Source organism: Cydia pomonella, chromosome 7 (assembly GCF_033807575.1).
Source record: "Cydia pomonella isolate Wapato2018A chromosome 7, ilCydPomo1, whole genome shotgun sequence".
Lineage (NCBI taxonomy): Eukaryota > Metazoa > Arthropoda > Insecta > Lepidoptera > Tortricidae > Cydia > Cydia pomonella.
Genome location: NC_084709.1, coordinates 21,453,349 through 21,474,460, shown reverse-complemented (window position 1 = coordinate 21,474,460; position 21,112 = coordinate 21,453,349). Strand labels below are relative to the sequence as shown.

At 35.2% G+C, this 21,112-nt stretch overlaps 1 protein-coding gene across 1 annotated transcript; it reads left to right on the top strand.

The window, feature by feature from the left end:
- Positions 1-606: 606 nt before the first annotated feature.
- Positions 607-19,793, top strand: LOC133520139 (uncharacterized). Its single transcript, XM_061854480.1, has 6 exons — positions 607-1,132; positions 8,966-9,171; positions 13,536-13,671; positions 14,567-14,700; positions 16,827-17,031; positions 18,786-19,793. The coding sequence occupies exons 1-6, from the start codon at positions 1,096-1,098 to the stop codon at positions 18,881-18,883; spliced, it is 816 nt and encodes a 271-aa protein (XP_061710464.1). The 5' UTR covers positions 607-1,095; the 3' UTR covers positions 18,884-19,793.
- Positions 19,794-21,112: the final 1,319 nt, after the last annotated feature.

The window sequence follows — 21,112 nt, the reverse complement described above, 5'->3', positions numbered from 1 at the left end:
TGCGTGTGCAATATAATAATGCGTTTAGGATACTGATGGGTCTGCCTCGGTACTGCAGTGCATCAGGGATGTTCGCCGATGCCCGTACGGATGACTTTTACGCTATTATGCGTAAAAGAGCGGCATCCCTATTGCATAGGTTGCAGGGTAGCACCAACAGTCTCCTAAACGTATTTGTCGTCAGAGTGGACTGCCCACTGATGAGGCGTTGGAACCAACTGCATGAACCCAACGGTCCAACGCATCATCGACATAGATTATGTTAAGTAGTTTTAGGTATTTATTGTTTTGTTTATATTGTACTAACTTAGATATATAGGTAGATAAATAATAATTGTTGTATGTACTAACACTATATGAGTTTTTAGCTCGAAATAAATGATTTTCATTCATTCATTCATTCATTATATACTTAAGTATGTTTACGTCATACTTATATAGTAGTTCTTAATGTTTAAAATATTTATATCACAGTTATACAGTTAATTTTATGACGTGAATGAGGATATAAAATAAGCATTGAAAACTATATTGGAAAATAATAACTGATCGAAGTTTTGTATTGGACTGATAAATCTGAGCCTACGAAAGTGATTCCAAGAAGGATTTAAATTTGAAGAGGGAATTTAGAATGTTAAGTGCCAGTAATAGTGTGGGATCGGTGTAAAAGTAAACAACTTGTATAAGTTTCTATTAAAAATAAAACAAACATCAGTTGTGACATATAAATACAAAATATTATTTCAAAACTTAATTACCTAAATAATCGTTCTTAAAAGCAGTCGACCCAACAATGTTCCAAGTTCAATGTATTCAATTGTCACATTATCACTAGAACTGATAGTAAAATAACATAATACATAATTTATATTGACGGCCCAGGTCATGAAACAGTAACGGGCGGCGAGGGGTGGGCATTAACTGAAGAGCGAAGTCAAGCTTAGTAGCGAGGCAACCTCCGCGATAGACGGTCGTGCGTCAGACGATCTTTTTGTCTCAAAATTACGCGACGAAAATATTAAAAATTGTTCTTGTGATGACAGTATTTGTGACTTAAATAAAATGTGATGTACCTTTCTCTTAAACTTTGTGAGGATGTTTGTCTTGGCAGTTCTCAGCTTACTTATACAAGGTAATCAATGTTTTGTGCAAAACAATACGAAGTTTTGGTTAATTTCGAGTTTAGAGTCGAGTTATTCCACCTTGGATGTGGGGTTTAATATTTTTAACTAAATATGGACGATGTAATATTTTAAAAATATCATTCGTAATTCTACAAGAATATTAAAAGTATCAAAATAGAAATTGGTTTCGATAACCATGTAAGCCGCCCCGCGTTGGGCGCCGAAGTTTATTTATTTAACTTTGGCGCCCAACGTGGAGCCAGTTATTTTTTTGAATGCATAATACTCATTTAAATTTCCTGAATTGATTATAAAATTATGATAATGGTTATAATTTATTAACTGTGACTGAAGACCCATTTTGTAAGTCGTACTCGGTGCAGATGTTTTCCATCGCAGCTTTGTCAGCAATAAGTTACTAGTTACGCTCTATTAAGGGAAAAGGGGAGGTCGTTTCTCCATACAAATCTACTCCCCATTTTCTTCTCTGGATATTGTCATTATGGAAAACATTTTTATATAATTTTATGTATATTAACCATAGCTTTGCCCCTACGTTTGACTTTTTTCGACTTATTTATTATTGTTAAAAATAGGAGCGGAAAACAGGTTTAATACTATTATTTTAATGCTCCTAACTCTTTCAATAATTAAAAAAAATCACACTTTGTGGCATCAAGCTGTGGTTGATATACAGTCAGCATCAAAAGTAGCGGATGAAACAACGCGCCAAAAGTATCTGATATTCCGGATAACTTTTCCGAAAATAGATGAATTTCTAAAATTCCATTTCAAACGTATATCTTTTACAGTCTTAATTGTTATATATTAAAGACATCACTTTTTGTTAAGCTGTTACAGAAGTATCTACTTATGAAGCGTTATTTGATCCGCTACTTTTGATGCTGACTGTACAACAAATTGTGTCAATATATTTTTAATAATGTTGATATCCAGAGAGCAAACGTAGTCCCCACGTTTGTATGAAAAGATAATTTCGCGCGGGTCCTCCACTTTCGTCTTAAAGCCACATTCGCACTGAAAATTTTTAAATACGATTTTGATAAATTAAAAATTAGCATTAGCGATTTAGGTTGCAGGCAATATCATACAGAATATTTGGTTACTTATTGCAATAACATTTAGTTCAATTAAAATTGATTATGAATGAAGCTTATTTACTTATAAAAACAATTATTGTTAATACTGGCACACGGATCAAATACTTGTCAAATACTTGGAAAACCAAGATTTTTTTTTTAGTTCTCTTATGTTACCTCCGGCAAAAGTCACTGAAGAAAGTCTTTAGCAGAAATTTGGATGAAAGCTTAACGTAAAACAGGACCTTGTCATTTTCTCAGTGTACCGGCTGGTCTCCCGTAGAGTTTTTTCAACGGCAAGACAAATATTTATGTAGGTATTGTATTAGGTAATTTAAAATTCGCTGCCAAAAGCTTTATTAATAACCTGCGGAAAGAAGTAGGTACATTGAAAATATGAGTCAGTTATGTGATTTGTATGTTTTTGTTGTTAGATAACTACAAGCTTTACTGACAAAGTTTCTTCTTACCTCCTTAGTTATTTTACGTACTTTACATCTGTTGAAAAAGTGTTAGCAAAACATAATTGCATTTTAATAGAGAACTAATTAGACACTTAAAGTAGTTTTTATCAATAAATCTGTAAGTAGACCCTATTGAACGTGAAATACAATCTGCACTTGTTTGTCACTAATCAATGTTAAAATAAGCCTTTATGCGGACCTGTCACGAACCGGGAAGTGCTACCATGAATATTAAATTGATGATCGAGGTCTGTTGTTATAGCTTTAAGCAGAGTCTGGTAAATAAAGAAGACTGACAGCTCCTTCGAGCCAGGAAGGGAGTTGGCATTCGCACTATTTCCCCTCTGCCAAAGCACGGTGGGTGTTGTGATTGTGACTCGTCCGTACACAAAAAGAGATCGAGGTGTGCAAGATTTGTCTTTGACGTGGGTCATTTTGTATGTATTTGTGTCGTCATTACAAATTGGATTTTGTACGTAGTGAGTGAGAAGTAAGACTGTGTGTACGTTTCCCCCCCGCTGTGTCTTTCTGCACAGTCATGATTCAGTCTCGATGCAGTAGGTATTATTTAAATACGGCTGGTGGGGCCAATGCATTCGTGTGGCTATCAATCGCGCATTTCTATCGTTCGGCTTCAACGATTCGAAATAAAATAAAATACTTTTTTATTTTGAATTTTTAGAAATTTGTTTTATCTCCTTTAGTTAAATGTTTTTGCGTGGGTAACAAGTGATAAGCATACAAATTGTACACAAGCCTCGTTTTCCAGAATTTTTTCTTAAGATTAAGATATTTTTAACGCTAAATAAATGGTATACCTAATCTTAGAAAGTTCCCAACTTCTAACATTGAATAAATCACTGCACAAAAATTATTAAACAATTTATAAGTACTTTAAGTATATCAAACTGACTTTTATCTTCTGCGGATTCAACTTAAGAATGATATAATAAGCCTTCCCACGAGGCGGCGAATTATTAAAATGTCACGGATTTTCACATTGCCCGTATTTTTATGAGACTTGGCGACCGGCGTTTATAAAATATTAATAAATTTTAGGGAGATTGAGATTTGCAATATTTTGTGATAACACTTAGGTACACGAATTTACTAAATTTGTTGGTAAATCATCCTTTAATCAGGGCTTTGGATTAAATGTATGGTCTGGGCTTTGAATTTATTTGGATCGTATATACACTATGATATTAATGATAGGTTTGAAGTAGCTTTCAATAACTGCCAATCATCGTGAAAACTATTTAAGTACATATTTAATCCTATATTAATTTTATCTTACCTTCCTAAAAATAATAGATTACACTACAAGGGCATAAAGTAACCCGTTTTATCCGAGGCAATTATATAGGTTAGGATAAAATGGGCATTTATGCCCTAGTTTTGCCTTCGATTGCGGGGAAAAGATAGAGAAATATCAAATATTTATTTCGTATTTATAAACGACAAAAAAATGAGTACGTGGCCATTTATTAGTGTAATGAGCACAGATATTTGTTTCTGAGTCATGGATATTTCCTATTTATAAATATTTATATATTATATAATATTATATATATCGTTGTCTAAGTACCCACAACACAAGCGTTAAGCTCACTGTGAGACTTAGTCAATTTGTTTATTTATTATTTATGCACTAGACCATAAAAAACAATTTATGCCGCTTACACGCGACTTATACACCAACTTTACGAGCGTGAGAACTGAAACTGTTTATTTATTAAGGGTAAGTACAATATTTAATATGCTGTCATGTTGCCGTCAAAAATTATATAACCTCCAGTTAATTCTTATGAATCAAAAAAGAAAAACACTGTCAATTTTTATAAGATTTTCTGTTTAGCCAAGAAAACCGTTCCTAATAATAATTTCAATCACGTAGCTACCAAGCACGAAGTAGCTACGAGAGTAGAATTCAGCGATAATACAATTTCTCATTGTATCCTTACTGTCGATATAAAATAAATCTTTATATAACTCCCGTTACGTTCGCAATACTCCAATGAAGCAATTCTGTGGGTCATGCATCAGAAAACTACGATATTTATGAGTATTGCTATAGTACGAATTCTCTCACTCTTCTTAGATTTTATCTACACACATACCATAAACCCTCTATGATGCCTTCAAAATCCGTAAATAATGGCCAAGATTACAATAAACTGTTTTGTTACAACAAATGTCTTATCTGTGATAGTGTTGTTATAATTGCTTCATAACTACATCAAAATCGATTTGGTTATGCATTCAAATTTGGAAAAAAGCAATTCAATTTGACCTATATTCTAATATCAGGCGAGATGCCTTTTTATTCGAAATGAAATATCAATTGCATAAAATTTTGACAAATATCGCATGTTAGTTTGTATCGAATGATATGAAAATAGGCCCCCGACTCTAGTTTGTCTCTGAATTAAAAAAAAAACTACGGATGCGTGACATGCGGGTAAAAGTTTTCAATCACTGCTATTTGACGTACAGTTTATCTTTTAATTAGTTTTAAATATAAAATTAATTTATTTTGTTGTTTTTAAATTAACTGTAGCAAAAGCTTCGTGTAAAATGAGCGATAAAAATATTTCGGTAACGCCACCGAATATCCGCAAGGTCCGCCAAGAGAGCAACGATGCCCCAACATTGGCTGTAATTTGGGTTGGTGAATATATCAAAGAAAGGACCTTACCTACCTACATAATTAGGCATTAAAACACTCGTGAACTCATTTCGTTCGTTTCTTAAACCCACACTCGTGTATTTTAATGCCTTTTATTATGTAGCAGTCACGTAAACTACTATTTTGGTACTGTTGTCTATGCCACAGTCACTTTTTTTGGGTATAATTATTCTGAAGGAACCCGAATAATCACTGCTTGATTTTATTTTATAATAATTTATGAGTAAGAGTAATGACTAAGCAAGAATGTTTCTGGCGGACACTGTGCGAGCGGGACAGAAATATAATTATGTGTGTGCGATAGAGATACAAACACCCGCCTGTTTGTATCTCAATGTACGAAATTCTTTGTGCTTAGCGTCCTAACTTTAGTATAAATCCATACATACAGTAATTCGTGATAAATCCATACATACAAGTATTTATTAGAGTAACTTTGTTATTCAGCGACATGCGAGCGGGTTGTCGCTATAATACGCGCATAGCGTCGTCACGCTCAAACATCGAAGCGACGTGCGAGTCGCATCTAGTATGATAAAGCTCGTAGGGCCTGATGTCCATTTTAGGAAAAAGTTGTTTAAACACGAGTAAACCTTAGTTCTAAGTCCTGGGTAGGTATTAAAAACAATGGCCTATTTTAGGACAATTACTTGATATTTTACTTTTTAAAATACCCTAAGATATAATTTATTAAGAACTGTTCCTATTTAATCAATATTGCAACTACACGTCAGAAATGATAGTAACATAAAAATACAAGTTAAAACTAAACTAAAAAAAATATATGTAGGAAACTTTTACAGCTCGCTGTACGTACAGTCAACCAATTTGAATCCTAGGCCACTATAGAACCTTGTCGATTTCAATAGTCTATACATGACATGCATCACTCAATAAGCACTGTCGTAGAAGTCATTATGACATGGTTCTATAGTGGCCTAGGAATCAAATTGGTGGACCGTACATTGAACCTGCTTATTGAAGGCTTAAAGTGTTGTATCTACGAGTAAAACATTTTAATATTCACACACGATATGTATACACTGATATAATAGACCGAAAGGTCCGGTTATAAGTACTGAATCGAAAAATTTGTCCTCTTGTAGTTTTTGAATGAAACAAAAGTGCGGAAAAGAAAGAAGCAGTACTAGCCAGTAATAGTTATGTCACCTCCAAGTTTGTCTTTTGATTTTTTTATATATATTTGTCAGTTATCTCCACCACTTTCACTAATTTAGGTAGTCTAGTAGTAGTCCTTTGTGCGAGCGATTGGAAAAATTGATATCATGTAATGTTTTTTTCATACAGGTTTTTTTTTAAGTATAATCAACTGAATTTTTTTATTAGAGCTTTTTTCTCCTATTGTAATTCACAGTATTTTATTGCTGTATTCAAAATATATTTGTATAAAAGTAAGGGAAGGTTCCTAAGACCATTTAAGCGTAGAAACACGGGATCTGGTAGCTACCCAGCGGTGCCCCATATAAAAAAATCCAACCTCTATATGCCTCGGCAGGAACGAGAATTAGTGGATTCGTCTTCTTAGTCGGACTCAGCTTTCGCAGCGTCCGACAAAATCAAATCTCATCCACGAACTGCCATTTACCTACCTCTAAAATAATGTAGGTGCCTACTTTAAACCCTCAATTTCCTAGCCCATGAATTAAAAACAGCCTTTAAAAGAGAGCGATGTAGATTTGAAAGAAATTGAAAAATCGTTGCAAAAAAGTTCCTACGAGAGAAGGCTATTAACGTAATGCAAAATGTATGTAGAGGGTAAGTGTGGATTAAACGATCCTTTCTATATTTTTTCGTAACCCGTGGCATTATAGACACAAAGAAAATCTAAGTTGGAAGTATTATGAGACTATTACATTCCTAAAAAATATTGTTACTATAAATTGTACATACAGATGTCAATCACAATGAAAAAGACAAAGAATGAAAGTTGATTAAGGTTTTAAACTTTAAAGTGCAGATGTCGCTAGTGACGTTGTCACAGTTGCAATAGTTAAATTCGCGGTGAATGACGGATGGTCAGCTGGCGCGATTGGTAACGCGTTGGACCGGCAATCCAAAAATGTTGGTTCGAGTCCTACGGACATCTGTAGGTATATACAATGTATAGATTGTAATGTGGTTCGTTCCATAATAAAAAAGGAAAAATACATTTACGTTTAATATTGTTACCGATTTTTATAAACAATAATCATCATCATCCCAGCGTGAATCCGGCTTTTTAACACACAAACAGAAACGTAACTTTTGACACTAACAGATCCGATTCATACCGTATCTAGATCAAGTATTGGACGTATATTAAAATTAGAATCAGGCCACTAGTCTTTAAATTTCACAATGTTAATAAAAATAATAATTATGATTATTGGGAGACTTAACCCAAGTGGGAGACTTAACCATTTTCTAATAAACGTAACAAAAAGTGCCAGAATACATTTATTGTATCATAACTAAATACGTAATCGGTAGGTGATATTGAATGATAACGATATTATAATTTTCCACTTTTTTATGATTCACGCTGGGTTCAAGTCTCATCGACTCTTCCTACTCTAAATATAAATTTGCGGAATTATCTCAAAGCTATTATGAAAGATCCAGTAATTACAAGTCCACCATAATAGCTACAATAATGGTCTAGGCCCGTAGCCCGATACTGGAATACCGCTAACTGTAAAATAGTATCTAGTTGGCGTGCTTCGTCGACAACTTTAGGGAGAACTTTACAGATTAAACTAAAGTTAGCTAAGGTTTCCCCTGTATTAGGTACTTGTCTTAAATAATTGTTGTACAGTCCAGTTTGTAAACACTCTGGGGAAATAAACGTAGATTGAGTAAATTAAATTTGCACTCAGCGCTTCGTCAAGAGAAGATTTGATTTTAATTACAATTGCCTGGTTTGAAGATAAATTTTCGCTTTGTATATAAGTTTTAGGAATATTCCGAAACATTACTTTCGGAATATTATTCTATATTTGACGCTAAGTATTTCCAAGTACTAGAACAGAGGCCTATACTCAGCAGTGGGCGATAAAAGGCTGATATGTAGATGATGATCATATCCAACATTTGAGGAAAGCATTGCGAGAAAACATGCATTAATCTGTAATGGAATAGAACGTACTTGTCAACAGAATAGTTTCCTAATAGCAAAATTAAATTGTTTCACAGCACCATCAAAGAGAATTTAGGAAAATACGCTTAAAAAAAGGTTTACTGTTCAATGTTTTTGCACTTTCAATGTTTTAAAAATAAGGATAAAAATCATAAAAAGGTGCTCGTTTAATTTTGCCATAACTTGAAGAAAGTCCTATCGTTTATGATAAGATGGATGAGAGCCTTTTGCCATCGGTTATAATGGTCAAGGAAAGATCGGCCCAGTCACTCTTGAAACGATTGAGCTACCGAATTCTGACACAAAACTGATGATGCTTTCAATCACTGCCTTCTTTGACCAGGCTCAAAGTGACACTTTAGACACTGTTACAATACTCCTATACCGCCTCAAATGTAGTTAAATTGTTTTTCCGATTTCGATTAATCTCATAACAAAAAACTTTGTTGTAGAATCGTTACCGCTCCGGATGGTGCGCGTGTCGGTGCCGGCGTACCGCGTGCGCGGGCAGCCGGCGCAGCTGGACTGCGACTACGACCTGGGCGACGATGCGCTTTACTCCGTCAAGTGGTACCGCGACAATGAGGAGTTCTACCGCTACATGCCCAAGTTCGACCCGCCCAAGCACGCCTATAAGATAGAGGGGATCAAAGTAGATGTGAGTTTGTTTGATATAGTAGTATTTTCATCAACATGAAGAGACGAGTACAAGTATCAACTCCTGGAAATTCGGTGCATTGCCATCATCGTCCAGCAGATTGAATGCGTCAGCAGATCCTTGAATTTATTTAATCGCATGGCATACATATCGTAAAAATAGAGACAATATAATTAATTAAATGTCTACACATAGACCAGTCAGCCACTTCATGGCTTCGTCACTCAGGGTGATCAGGTCTTCGGGAGGACCGGCGACATAACGCGTTATAGGGCACTCTTGAATTATGTGCTGGATGGTTTGGGCTTCCGCACCGCAGCTGCAGACCGGAGGGGGGCAATGATTACTGAGGGGCAAAGATTACTCGCGTCCGCGGGAAGATTACCTTAGATACCCCGCACGTGTCCCCTGGGTGGTGCTAAAGAGTAATCAACTCTGGCTGCTGCACTGCACTATTCGAAACGAGAGCCTCGCAGCAAGTAAAATAGAAGCGATTAATATATGAGATTCTTGAAGAACGGTTGATTATTATAATACATCATGATGATAGATATATATGTGTATATCCAATATCTGTCGTATTTTAATAGTTTTTATAATATGGTCACATAAAAACACTGAGTCCATTAAACCCCTAAGTGACTACAAGTGTTTGAAACGAGAGTGCGATTATCAAAGTGTTAAGTTTGGCTGAATTCTAGATTGTATTACGTGACTTATCTGAGCAAAATGTCACAGGAACACTATTTTTATACTGGCTGGAAATATGCCCTAGATTCGACCCAGTTTACAACAGAGGGTTGATATTATAAAAATATGTTATTTATGGAATCATTAATAAAATATAATATAACCTAGACTATATGTAGTTGTATAACTGATTTAGGTGCTTTAATTGTATTGAAGAAACAAAGGATAGCAAGGAAATTGAGTTATTTTAATAAAAAAAGCATTTGTCGTGCACCGAGGATACTAAAGTAATTGAATTATGAGATTTTTCTATTCCATGTAATGTTACAAGATAAACAGAAGTATTCTGTTATTCATAACAGGTTATCAATTCGATCTGGATTAGTTATGGAAGATTGACATTTCTTCAACTGAAGAAATGTCAATTTTGACACTGATTATTGTGATTATGGTGGATATGATTATCTATAACTAATCCAGATCTAATTGATAATCAGGTTTCAAAATCGGAATACGCTATGAATAAAAATATATTATGTTTCTTCACTTTTGACATAATATATCAAATTATGTGTAATAGTAAAACTACTAAAGTCTCATTTAGACCGATCAAGAACTTGCACAATGATGACTACAATTTTTTTTTTATTGCAAATTTGAGAAAAGCACTACTTATACAAATCTCGGTGAGAAACGGTATTGCCGGCTGCGTATCCTATTCGACCTCGCTACGCTCGGCTATCTATATCTACTTAGCCTACAACCCTTTGTTTCCCGGCCTCTATAGTAATGTAATTATTATTGAGGTTTTCTTCAGTCAAAATCTTGAGCATTGTGGGTAGAATTCAGTCTGGCATCATATTTGACAAATACTTAATTAATTGGATAATGTATTTCAAACCCAGCTCGGCCGCATTATGTCTGAAGAACTTGATCAATAATAATAAGAGTTTTCTGAAAACCCACATAAACATAATTCTCTAATGTAATAGGACAACAATAGTGAAAGTCGTTTCGTAAATATCGTAAATAGATCGAAAAAGAAATGAGCCGAAACCCAGACAATAGATAAGGGGCGGATTATTCAGGCACTGTCATCCCAGCATCGCTGGAATGTACTGAATGAGAATTTATTTAAAAGGATTTCTGTACAGAATTCTGAAGTAGGTATTTTCGTTATTTTATGTTATTATCTCGCTTTTTTACGTATTATTGGGCCAAAATACTTTTTAATGCTTAATAGAAATTGTGTACAATATTTTTGTTAATAAAAGATAACATTTCATTACATATACATATTCATAAAATACTATTTTGCAACAGTTGTATAAGAAGGGTCAAAAAAGGCGAGTGGCGTGAGTTGTAAAGGAATACGCCACGAGCATTTTTTGATCTACTTATACAACGTTGCATTCAATACTTTTCCTACGAGTCAACAAAAATAAATCTTAATTTAGGCAAACAAAGCAAAAGTATATAGACAAGACGCGCGAGCATACCTTGTTACGCGCCCGGGCCGCGGCCGGCCGGTCAGCGACACCTTCTCGTAACTCATGAGGCCCTGGTACTTGCTACTTGCTAAATTAAATTTTTGGACAGTATTTTCTCGATTTTGGCCACCGTAGCCTACGGAGACTAACAAGCAACGTAGTGTGTAGCTATGGGTGTTGCTATATTACGGGTGTCACATGCATGTTTCTGACTTATGAAGTAATTGTTTTTACTATGCAACCAAATGAATATTTCGTAAGTTGGCAGTAATGCACTTAGAAAACTGTATTAGTTTTGATTTTGTTAGGTTGGTAGCCCTTAGTAACGTTATAGCGATTAAAAGCACAAGAGCTGTTAAGAGGAATAGACAATATAGACTTTTCTTGAAACCTTTTATGTATGTTCTTACATTCGTGTTAATGAATGCATAAATGACAGATAACAGTAGAGGAGTAGGAAAAAAAATAAAACATGGAATGTCCGAACAACAACTGCGTTACTTTACTAAAACCTTATATTTTATTAGAAAAAAATGTTGAAAAGACCATTGGTTGTAATAAACAAGAAACTTTTGGAGTCCAAGTATTTTAAATTAATATTACTGTATTTTATTAAAAAAAATATATATATTTATAGTACTATTTAATATCTGTACTGCCTATATAATATGTCATGATGCTCTGATATAAAGCCTTTTTGACGCGCTTCCATTCATTAACATTTATATTAATTAGTGTTGTCATAAAATTATATTAATTACATAGGATCTCACTGTAATATTACATTACAATAGAGGCCGGGAATGAAGTGTTGCAGGCTTCGAGCAACACCGGCTTCCAACACGTCGTCCCAGTGTTGCTCGAAGGTTGCAGGATACATATTATTTCCGGACCTAATTTAAAGTAAGTCATGTCAACATTTCATTGCAAGTTGGACAAAAACCTTTTAAATGAATACTGTTGCAATTATAATACGTCTATGGAACTCTCGAATTGGAAAGGCTACAATGAATGAAATTCGAGACTGTCCACAGTTTTCAAAAGAGTACTTGTACCGAAACTTGAACAAAAACCAACAATACCTTATCAAACTGTACGATGCAGCTTTTTGAGCAAGTCAATATCTTTTTTTACAAAAAATCGTGTCGTATTGTAATATCGCACTTGCTCTTCTGATTGCTTCCCGAATTTGAATAGTATTTTTTGCAGAAATATAAAGGACTACGGTAAAGTACTGTCAGTAAAATGATATCTTCATAAACGCATAATAACGTGGCAATATTGCCATATTCTGTAACAAATCAAACAAATTTAAACAAATAAATACTTATTTTTACGTCGAAAGATTTTTTTGCAAATAAGTTTAATAAGTCAAAGATTATATTCCGAGAATGTTGTCTATCTGGTATAATACAAACCCATGTTATGAAGGTTCAAAAAACGACGAAGCCATTCGAATAAAGGTAGGCTCTTGCGCTTCGCTTTGCTCGTCTTGGCGGGGGTACTACCCTGCCCCCAGATTAATAGGTAATCTGTAAGCTATTATCTGTAGTTTTCTAAAGAATATGTAAATACATAATACAAATGGGTGAATCAACATTTTTGTGTTGTTATCCTGTCCCGTTTTCCAAAGGACAATAATTAATTTGCTCTTTAATAAACAAAAAAAAAGCTTGCTCTAATAAAAAACTAGCCAAAATAATAGGGAAATTTGGTAGTGACCATCACTACTTTTACTTTTACTATCGGACGATCCGCGAAAACGTGAAAAAAATTTGGCTTGGTCTGATGTTGATATTTGGTATGGGAGAGTCCATTTTTTTCACTATTTCGGGGTTGGTCCCATAGTAAAAGTTTCTCAGTATGACCATCAGGTAATATCAATTCACCCCGTAAAGTATTACGGGTCATTATTAAACATCCTGTGTCTCTACGGCACGACCGAGGTTTGGATCCACGATACTTGACCACCTCATACGAAATCTTAATTCAATAAAATTAAATATAGTTCGTGTCATTCACGATGACGCGCAGATTTGTCAAATCTAACCTTTATTAACATGACAATACGAGGCAAGGCAACCGTCTTTGTGAATGACACGATCTTTACCTATTTATATACCTGCACTTCATTTTGACTTCAATGAAAACAGGCGAATACTCATAATTTTGTTATTTCCTTAGGTAGCTAAGTCAGATGACCGCAAAGTGATTTTGCATCAAGTGATGCTGAAGACCTCGGGGCTGTACCGGTGCGAGGTGTCTGCAGAAGCACCAAGCTTCTCCTCAGCGGCCGGAGAGGGAAGATTAGAAGTTATTTGTAAGTTGTATTATTATTTCTAAAATTATGAATAGTTTTTTTCACGTATTTTATTACATAATATAATGCTATATTTACACATTATTTTATTTTATTTATTTATTACATACTTTTTATAAATGGACCACAAGTGCAGGACATCGATATGCACGTATCAGCTATAAGCTACATGTGCATTCATAAATAAATAATAATAATAACATCCCATCGTGCGGCAAGATGCCTCAAAATGGACGCTCTCCAAAAACCGTGTGGCCGCGGTGGCCGCCATTTTTAATATGGAAAACTTGCCGCCTCGCGACTGCGCGCCACACAGCGCGAAAATCTAAAATATTGCTTTGCCGCCCGAGAGGATAAAAAGCCCGTTGGTCAAGTACAAACAGCATCATTTATCTAATATAACAATATCCCTTATGAATAAATAATTATAATCTTTGACTTTCAAGTACATCTGACTACAGAAAGTTGAGGAGACGTTCGGAATTCAACTGCAGTTGAATTACTGTTGCGGCGTCGTTGTTGCCGGCGCTGTATCTGTCAATTTCTTTGATAAAATGAGTGACGAAATGAACGTCAACTGAACGGACGAACGAACTGGCTTAATAAATAAATAAAATACATACACATTTGACTATTTTACACAGATCAACCTAGCCCCAAACTAACAGGCGACAATATACATACGTATTTCTCTGGAACAAATATCTGTATTAATCATACAAATAAATGCCCTTACCGACATTCGAACCCGGGAACATCGGATTTAATGTCTGAGTAATGCATTTTGTGACAGAGACTACTACTCTTAAATCAACTTTTCGAAATCTACTCCTATTTTGCTATTGTGTGCTACAACATTTATAAAACTAGTTAATCAAGATTTTTTTTCTTTTAGATTTACCAAGGGAAGGCCCTAGAATAACGGGGAATGAACATGAGAACCGAAGAGGAGATTCATTAGTTCTTACTTGCACGTCGGGTAGGTCATACCCAGCAGCCGTGCTCAGTTGGGACATCGATGGGGAAAAGGTAATACAATTAATTTATTTTAAAGTAAATTATCAATAATGATCTAAAAAATGAGTTCCAATAATTTCACAAAAAGCATTGAATTTTCAGATTTAAACCATTAACGGCCACTATTGTCTTTAGAGCGTCGGCGTCTAGTTAGCGCTATGAAAAATAGCGTTGCTGCGCAGTTGCGCCAACGTTGCGTCAAGCGGCAGCCATAAAGTTGACTAGACGCTGGTGGCCCTAAAGGTGACATTCGGATAACAACTGCAGCTACATTACTGTAGCGGCATTAACGCTGTGGCCTTGACGTGGGCGCTGCTGTCACTGTAAATTTTCTTCATAAAATGTGTGACATTCATAGTTGCATTACTGCCGCGATTATATCGTTCTGTCCGGCACTAATTCTATCAGTGAAATTGACAGTGTCAGCGCTCGTGTTAAAGCCGCAGCAGTAATGTCGCAACAGCAATCCAGATGCAGTTGCTATCTGAACATTATCTTAACGTTTCTTTAAGACTAAATACAAGTAGCTATCAGGTTCGAAGGACCAAACGGACAATTAGAGTGTTAAAATATTTACAGAGGCAATACCACGTATAAGAAGCTGAGACTCTGCAATGGCGGACGGTTTGAGTGTGTGCGTGTAGGCGAGTGACACAAACAGCAACACTCTTAACTATCCATCGGTGGACCTTATGCCTTTTGTAATAAGGTCCACCGTTGGACAGTGTGGGCGATGGTACCATGTTATAAAAAAATTCCTCGAATGTGAATTAATTATTTTTAAATAAAAGAAAATTAAACACTATTTTATGTTGAAAAATGAATATACCTTTAACATACCTTTAATATGCCTTTTGGCATTAAGTTCGCCATTTGTACATTTTTCTTTATGTGTGCAATAAAGTTTAAATAAATAAATATATGTGCCTAATATGACCTATAAAAATTCTTGAAAATGCATAATAAATATGCAAGCATTTTACTTGCTCAAACAATATGTACCGTTTGCAAAGACAAATGAATCACATAATACTTAGCATCAGAATAAAAACTGTTTGTTAGTAACACATTGGAGATATCTGGTTTTATACAAAAAAAAACTCAGCTCAGAAAACAAGATAAACAATGGCAGAACTGTCAAAAAGATTTGCTAATATGGAATTTGTATGAAAACTACTATAGTGACGTAACGGTCAAGTCAACTTCTGTTTTTAGTTCTATATGATTTATTAAATTGAAATTGTGTGAAAATATACCAGCTAGCTATGTTTTTCTAATAATTATCTCATGCTTTATTTCGTGCATGGTGTAAAATAATTTATTATAAATACATCAGAACCCATCCCTATTACCGATAAATTGTCATAAAAGCGTCCTCAATTTCCCAATTCTCCGGAAATTACCCAAGCAGTAAGACGTAATAAGCTTGAAATATATACTTACACAATTATTAATTTCGCCGTTTACGAAATGGTATCATAAATACATAATGATTACTAAGAAGGGCATCAATTACGAGTACCCTACTTTTGGGAAATTACCTCAACTTACTGGTCACACTTAAATAGTTTATAAACAACATTGATATACTGATATGAAGTACAATAAGGTGATAATTTATTAACTTACAGTCGTCATCAAATATAACAGAGCGGCCAAGGTGTTCAGAAATATCTGAACAAGGCCTCTATTATCAAGACATTAAAGTGCTTGTTTAGGTATTTTTGAGCACCTTGGGCGCTCTGATATATCGGATTCACTGTACAAACGAAAAGTTATTTCGTTTATTTTTTTTTCTCGTTCTACTGGAATAATTTTGCAGCATTTAATGACGCATATTTGTATTTTTTTTGACAATTTCGTATCGTATCGATCCAACTGATGACGACAGATTGGTATGAATTAACTACAAGTAGTAGTATAGTATCAATGTGTTTGTATCGCGCGTAAACACAAGGATATTGGCATATGATGGATACACTACGTCCGTTATATTGTAGGTCCATGCTTACAACATTTATTTTGCACTTGGCTGGATTTGTTAAACATATTTCCAGAGCTCCCACAATTTTTCAGAATAGCTAACGCCCCCAACGTACAGTTCGGACAGTTCACTGACCGCTTACTTTGTTGACTAGGTGACAGACCCAGATCTCCTAGTGGAGTATCCCCCGACGCTGCATGCTCACGGGCTGATGTCGTCGGCGCTGGGTCTGCGGGTGCCGGTGGGGAGAACTATGCAGGTGCGGTGCACGGCGCGGGTCGCGCCCGCCTGGAGGGAAGGCAGCGAGGCTGTTGTTGGGAACAGCCAGCTGGCGGATAGCAAGGAGGCCATGTTGCTCGGTAAGAAGATGATGCGGTATAGATGGTAGACGATGACTCCTTGTCAAACAGCCGCAGCCACCGCTGAGGGGTATGTGAAATGGCGCGCGCTTTCCAAGCCAGATATAATGCCCTGCAGTAGAAATAAAAAGTATGCCAATGCTGTCTTTTTTTCTATAATCATAACCAAGTTAAGAACGGAATACTATAAATGATCCCACCTACTTCGAAACTAAACACGGAGAATTCGAAATCCTGGACACTTTATTGGAATAAACCTAACCTAAGTAAGTTTCGACATACTTATAGATTACGTTGAAGACACTAAGCGGCTGTTCGGCACTTTGTGAGAAAGTAATTTCGCTTTGGACGACTAAACGCGGGTTGACGGAAATGGAACTAAGCTGCAACAACTTTGCAAAATTGTATTGATACGATACGGACTTCCTTACTGTCTTAAGCTTCCTCTGCCAAAGAATGTGGGAGGTCGTGCTCACGCATCGGCCTCCACAGTCACCAAACCCGTTGTCTAAACAGCAATTCTTAAATCGTCTGCAATAGACGCAAAGGCCTGTGATGATGACTGTCTTAAGACTATCGTGCACGAATGCTTGTTCATTCAAAGGCAGGCGCCATTTTCCTATCTGGATATTTATTTTATGGAAAATATTTTTATGTCATATATTCACGATAGCTATCTTATACCCCTTCGTTTGAATTTCTTCGAGAATGCGATTATTATAAAAGTAATGAGCTAAAAACTAATTTTCTAAAGCTCCTAACTCACATAATAATTAGAAATCTGCCGTGATTAAAATACATTAAATTACGTAAAAATATTTCTCTAATGTTAATAGAAGTGATCTAATGACTTCGTTTCCTTTCCTCTTAAACCGTAGAACACTATTTAGTATTATGGAATATTAATTTTTGGGAGCAAACGAACCGACCAAAAATTCTAAATTAGCCTTTCGTATCCTTCTGATTTGGCCGCTCATTTTTTTTAGCAAAAATATAATGCTTTGAAATAAAATTATGTAAACGTATTCTTAATGGTCAGCAGGTGACTGATAGGGACAACATATAAAATTTGCAATAATACTACCTATATACAAATATAACAATAAATACTTTGTCAAAACTAATAACTTAGACCTATTTCAGTATTATATTCCCTTTGGCTTCTAAATTACAGTTGATAAGTGGCTCCTCTGAGAAATCATTAGTAGCTAGTAGTTTCGTCTTGTTTATTCCCGTTTAAAATAATAAAGCCTCCATTTTCACGAACGTAATATCAATTTTAACTTTCAAACCGGCCTCACAATCTAACCATATTTTTTTTCTATTGGACTTAGAATATAGGTTTTCACCCTTTTATTTCGTTTCAGAAATTTCCGGAAAACTGATAGTTTTTTGTCAGTGCAAGCTATATAATGGTCTTGTCTTAGCAATATTTTACATGAAAATGTTTATGGTGGGTTTTACGGCCCGATTCGAAGAATGGTTAAGACACGTTTAAGATCTTGGAAAGATTGATAACTAAACGACATGTCAAAATTGACGTTTATTTCGATTCCGATGTGATCCCAATAAGATTTATCTATGATATTTCTAACATCAAAATGACATTGGTTGCCCGAATCGAGCTCCTGTCAATGTCGACATACAAACGATATCTAAATGAGAACTTATATAAACCAGAACTTATCGTTATCGTATCTCATTCGAATCGGGCCGTTTGTGTCTACATTATTCACGCAGGTGTTTTTTTTCAGTGAAGAGCGCAAGCGACGTATCGTCATCGAGCATAATCCTGTTAACACTAGCCCTGGGCCTGCTCATCGCCCTGACCACGGCACAGTCTGGGACGTGATAAATTATCTCCGGTCTGATATTAACAAACGTAATTTAGATGTAACGCTCCGTTTAGGATGTGAAATTGATGTAAGAAATTGACGTCATAATGTATACTGCTGTCGTAAGCCAAAAAAAGGCCGATGTATGTAGACTTAAGCCGGATCCAGAATTCCAGACGGGTGTAACGTGTAATATAAGATTATGTGTAATATAGCGTCAACGTGTGGACGGCACTGCGAGCGCCTTTATGTTCACGCCTAAATATCGACAGCCGATGGATCGAGCACAAGCGTTACATGTAATGCTCGTAGTGCCATCCTTACGCAGAGTTCCTGTTGGATTACACGTTACGAGTACATGCGTCTGGACCCAGCTTTACGTATTTTTCGTTTAACAGTTACAGTATTTATTATGTAAAAGATGAGAATACGCTAAATATGCCGCAATTTCCAAAATAGAGCCGTTCCCGTGAAGGTGTTACTATTGTAATCATCTAACCAGTTCATCTTAAATTTACAGCACTTCCAAGAGATCAATTGATAGATAGTTTTCCCATAACTATTATAGATCTCTTTCAAAGTAATAATTGGATTATTACTAAGCATTATATTATTCGCGAATTGTGTATTTGATGACGTACGTTTCTTGCAACGATTTTTCAGTCAATTAAACAAGAAAACCTATAAGTACACATTTATGGTCCGCGGGAATTTACTAGAAGCCTTGGAATAACGAACTTTAAATTAAATTAAATAGGACATACAGGGTGAAATTTTGACCACCGGCCATACTCTGCGTAGTGACTTTATTAGGTCAAAATGTACAACTTTTATTATATGACCAATGCCGAAAACGCGAAAAAAAATTGGCTGTCCCATACAAATCAGCGGCATCACATCATACGGAATTGTTTCATACACAATTTATTTTTACGATTTTGGCTTTTGGTCCCAAAATAAAAATTGTGTAAGGCATACCCTATAAAGTCACACTGAAAAAAATAGATAGCCGAACTGGTTTTGTAACTTTACTAAATAACTAAACTACGGTTATAAGAAAATAAACTTTGCATAAATTTACAAACTTATTTTGTAGTGTATACCCAGTACCTGAACACTGATAGCCAAACACGGTTTTGTAACATATAACACATAGTTCGCAAGTCCCAATTTTTGTGTAAACAGTAACCAAAATTTTGTTACAGTTATGCAAACATTTCTTTCAGTGCAATGCGCAGAGTGTGGCTGGTGGTTAAAATTTCAATCTATATATTATGACTTAAAATAAATTCACACAAGTTAAGAAAATTTATAAAGCTTACTAGGATATTATAACAACTATCCTAATTGAATTAAAAATTACATAATAGGGTAGGAAAATGATAGACTGAACAAAATGAAGGCCATATTAATTTTTAAAGCCACATCATTCGGTTTTTAATATTTCAACATAATTGACTTAATAGCACCTGTATAAATCCATCATTAAAATTTCACATTATTGTTCACAATGTTAAAAGGTTTTAACCTTTATCATTTATCATGAATAATTCCGTACACGGCGGGAAGGAGTTGATAACTCAAGAGAAAAAATTGAAGAAATTTGAACCTTATATTTTTCCATGTTAAGTTCAAATTTCTTCAATTGTTATAAAATATTATACCATTATCATTATATTTGTAAAATATGAAGGTAAATTAAATTCCCGCAGACTAGAATTAATTGTTTGTGCTTATCATAAGTGAGATATAATTACTGTGAATGAGAGAGATTGGACAAATGATTAATTATGAAAATGAAAAGGGTTAGATTATGAAATTATTCTTTTCTACGGTGATGTCTTCGATACATATCTATTACAATAAGTAAAATCGTATGTAATATTAATACTTCATAAGCATATGAAAATATTGTTTATGTATAAAGGGGGATACACGCTAAACCGGGCGGCGGCCGGGCCGGAGCTTCCGATGATTCTTTTTCTATGGAACGCACCACCACATGATCACCGATCAGCCTTCATAGAAAATGACGTATCGGACGCCTCGGCAACAAAATAAATATATTATAGTGAAATCTCGATAATCCGTGACTTAGTAGGTCCGATACACCCAATAATCGGGCACTATAATAGGAATCAAGTGGTCATTCTATATACAAGTTTACTATCGACGCTTACATTATCATACTGCCTGTTCTAAGTGGCTAAAAACCACATAACATTTATTAATTACTAAACTTTTTC

What these genes read in the sequence shown, in the direction of transcription:
- LOC133520139 (XM_061854480.1), top strand. Translation starts at nt 1,096, where the DNA reads ATGTTTGTCTTGGCAGTTCTCAGCTTACTTATACAAG. An exon ending in GGGAAGATTAGAAGTTATTT is followed by an intron (nt 13,672 to 14,566) that starts GTAAGTTGTATT and finishes TTTTTCTTTTAG; the next exon opens with ATTTACCAAGGGAAGGCCCT. An exon ending in GGGACATCGATGGGGAAAAG is followed by an intron (nt 14,701 to 16,826) that starts GTAATACAATTA and finishes TTTGTTGACTAG; the next exon opens with GTGACAGACCCAGATCTCCT.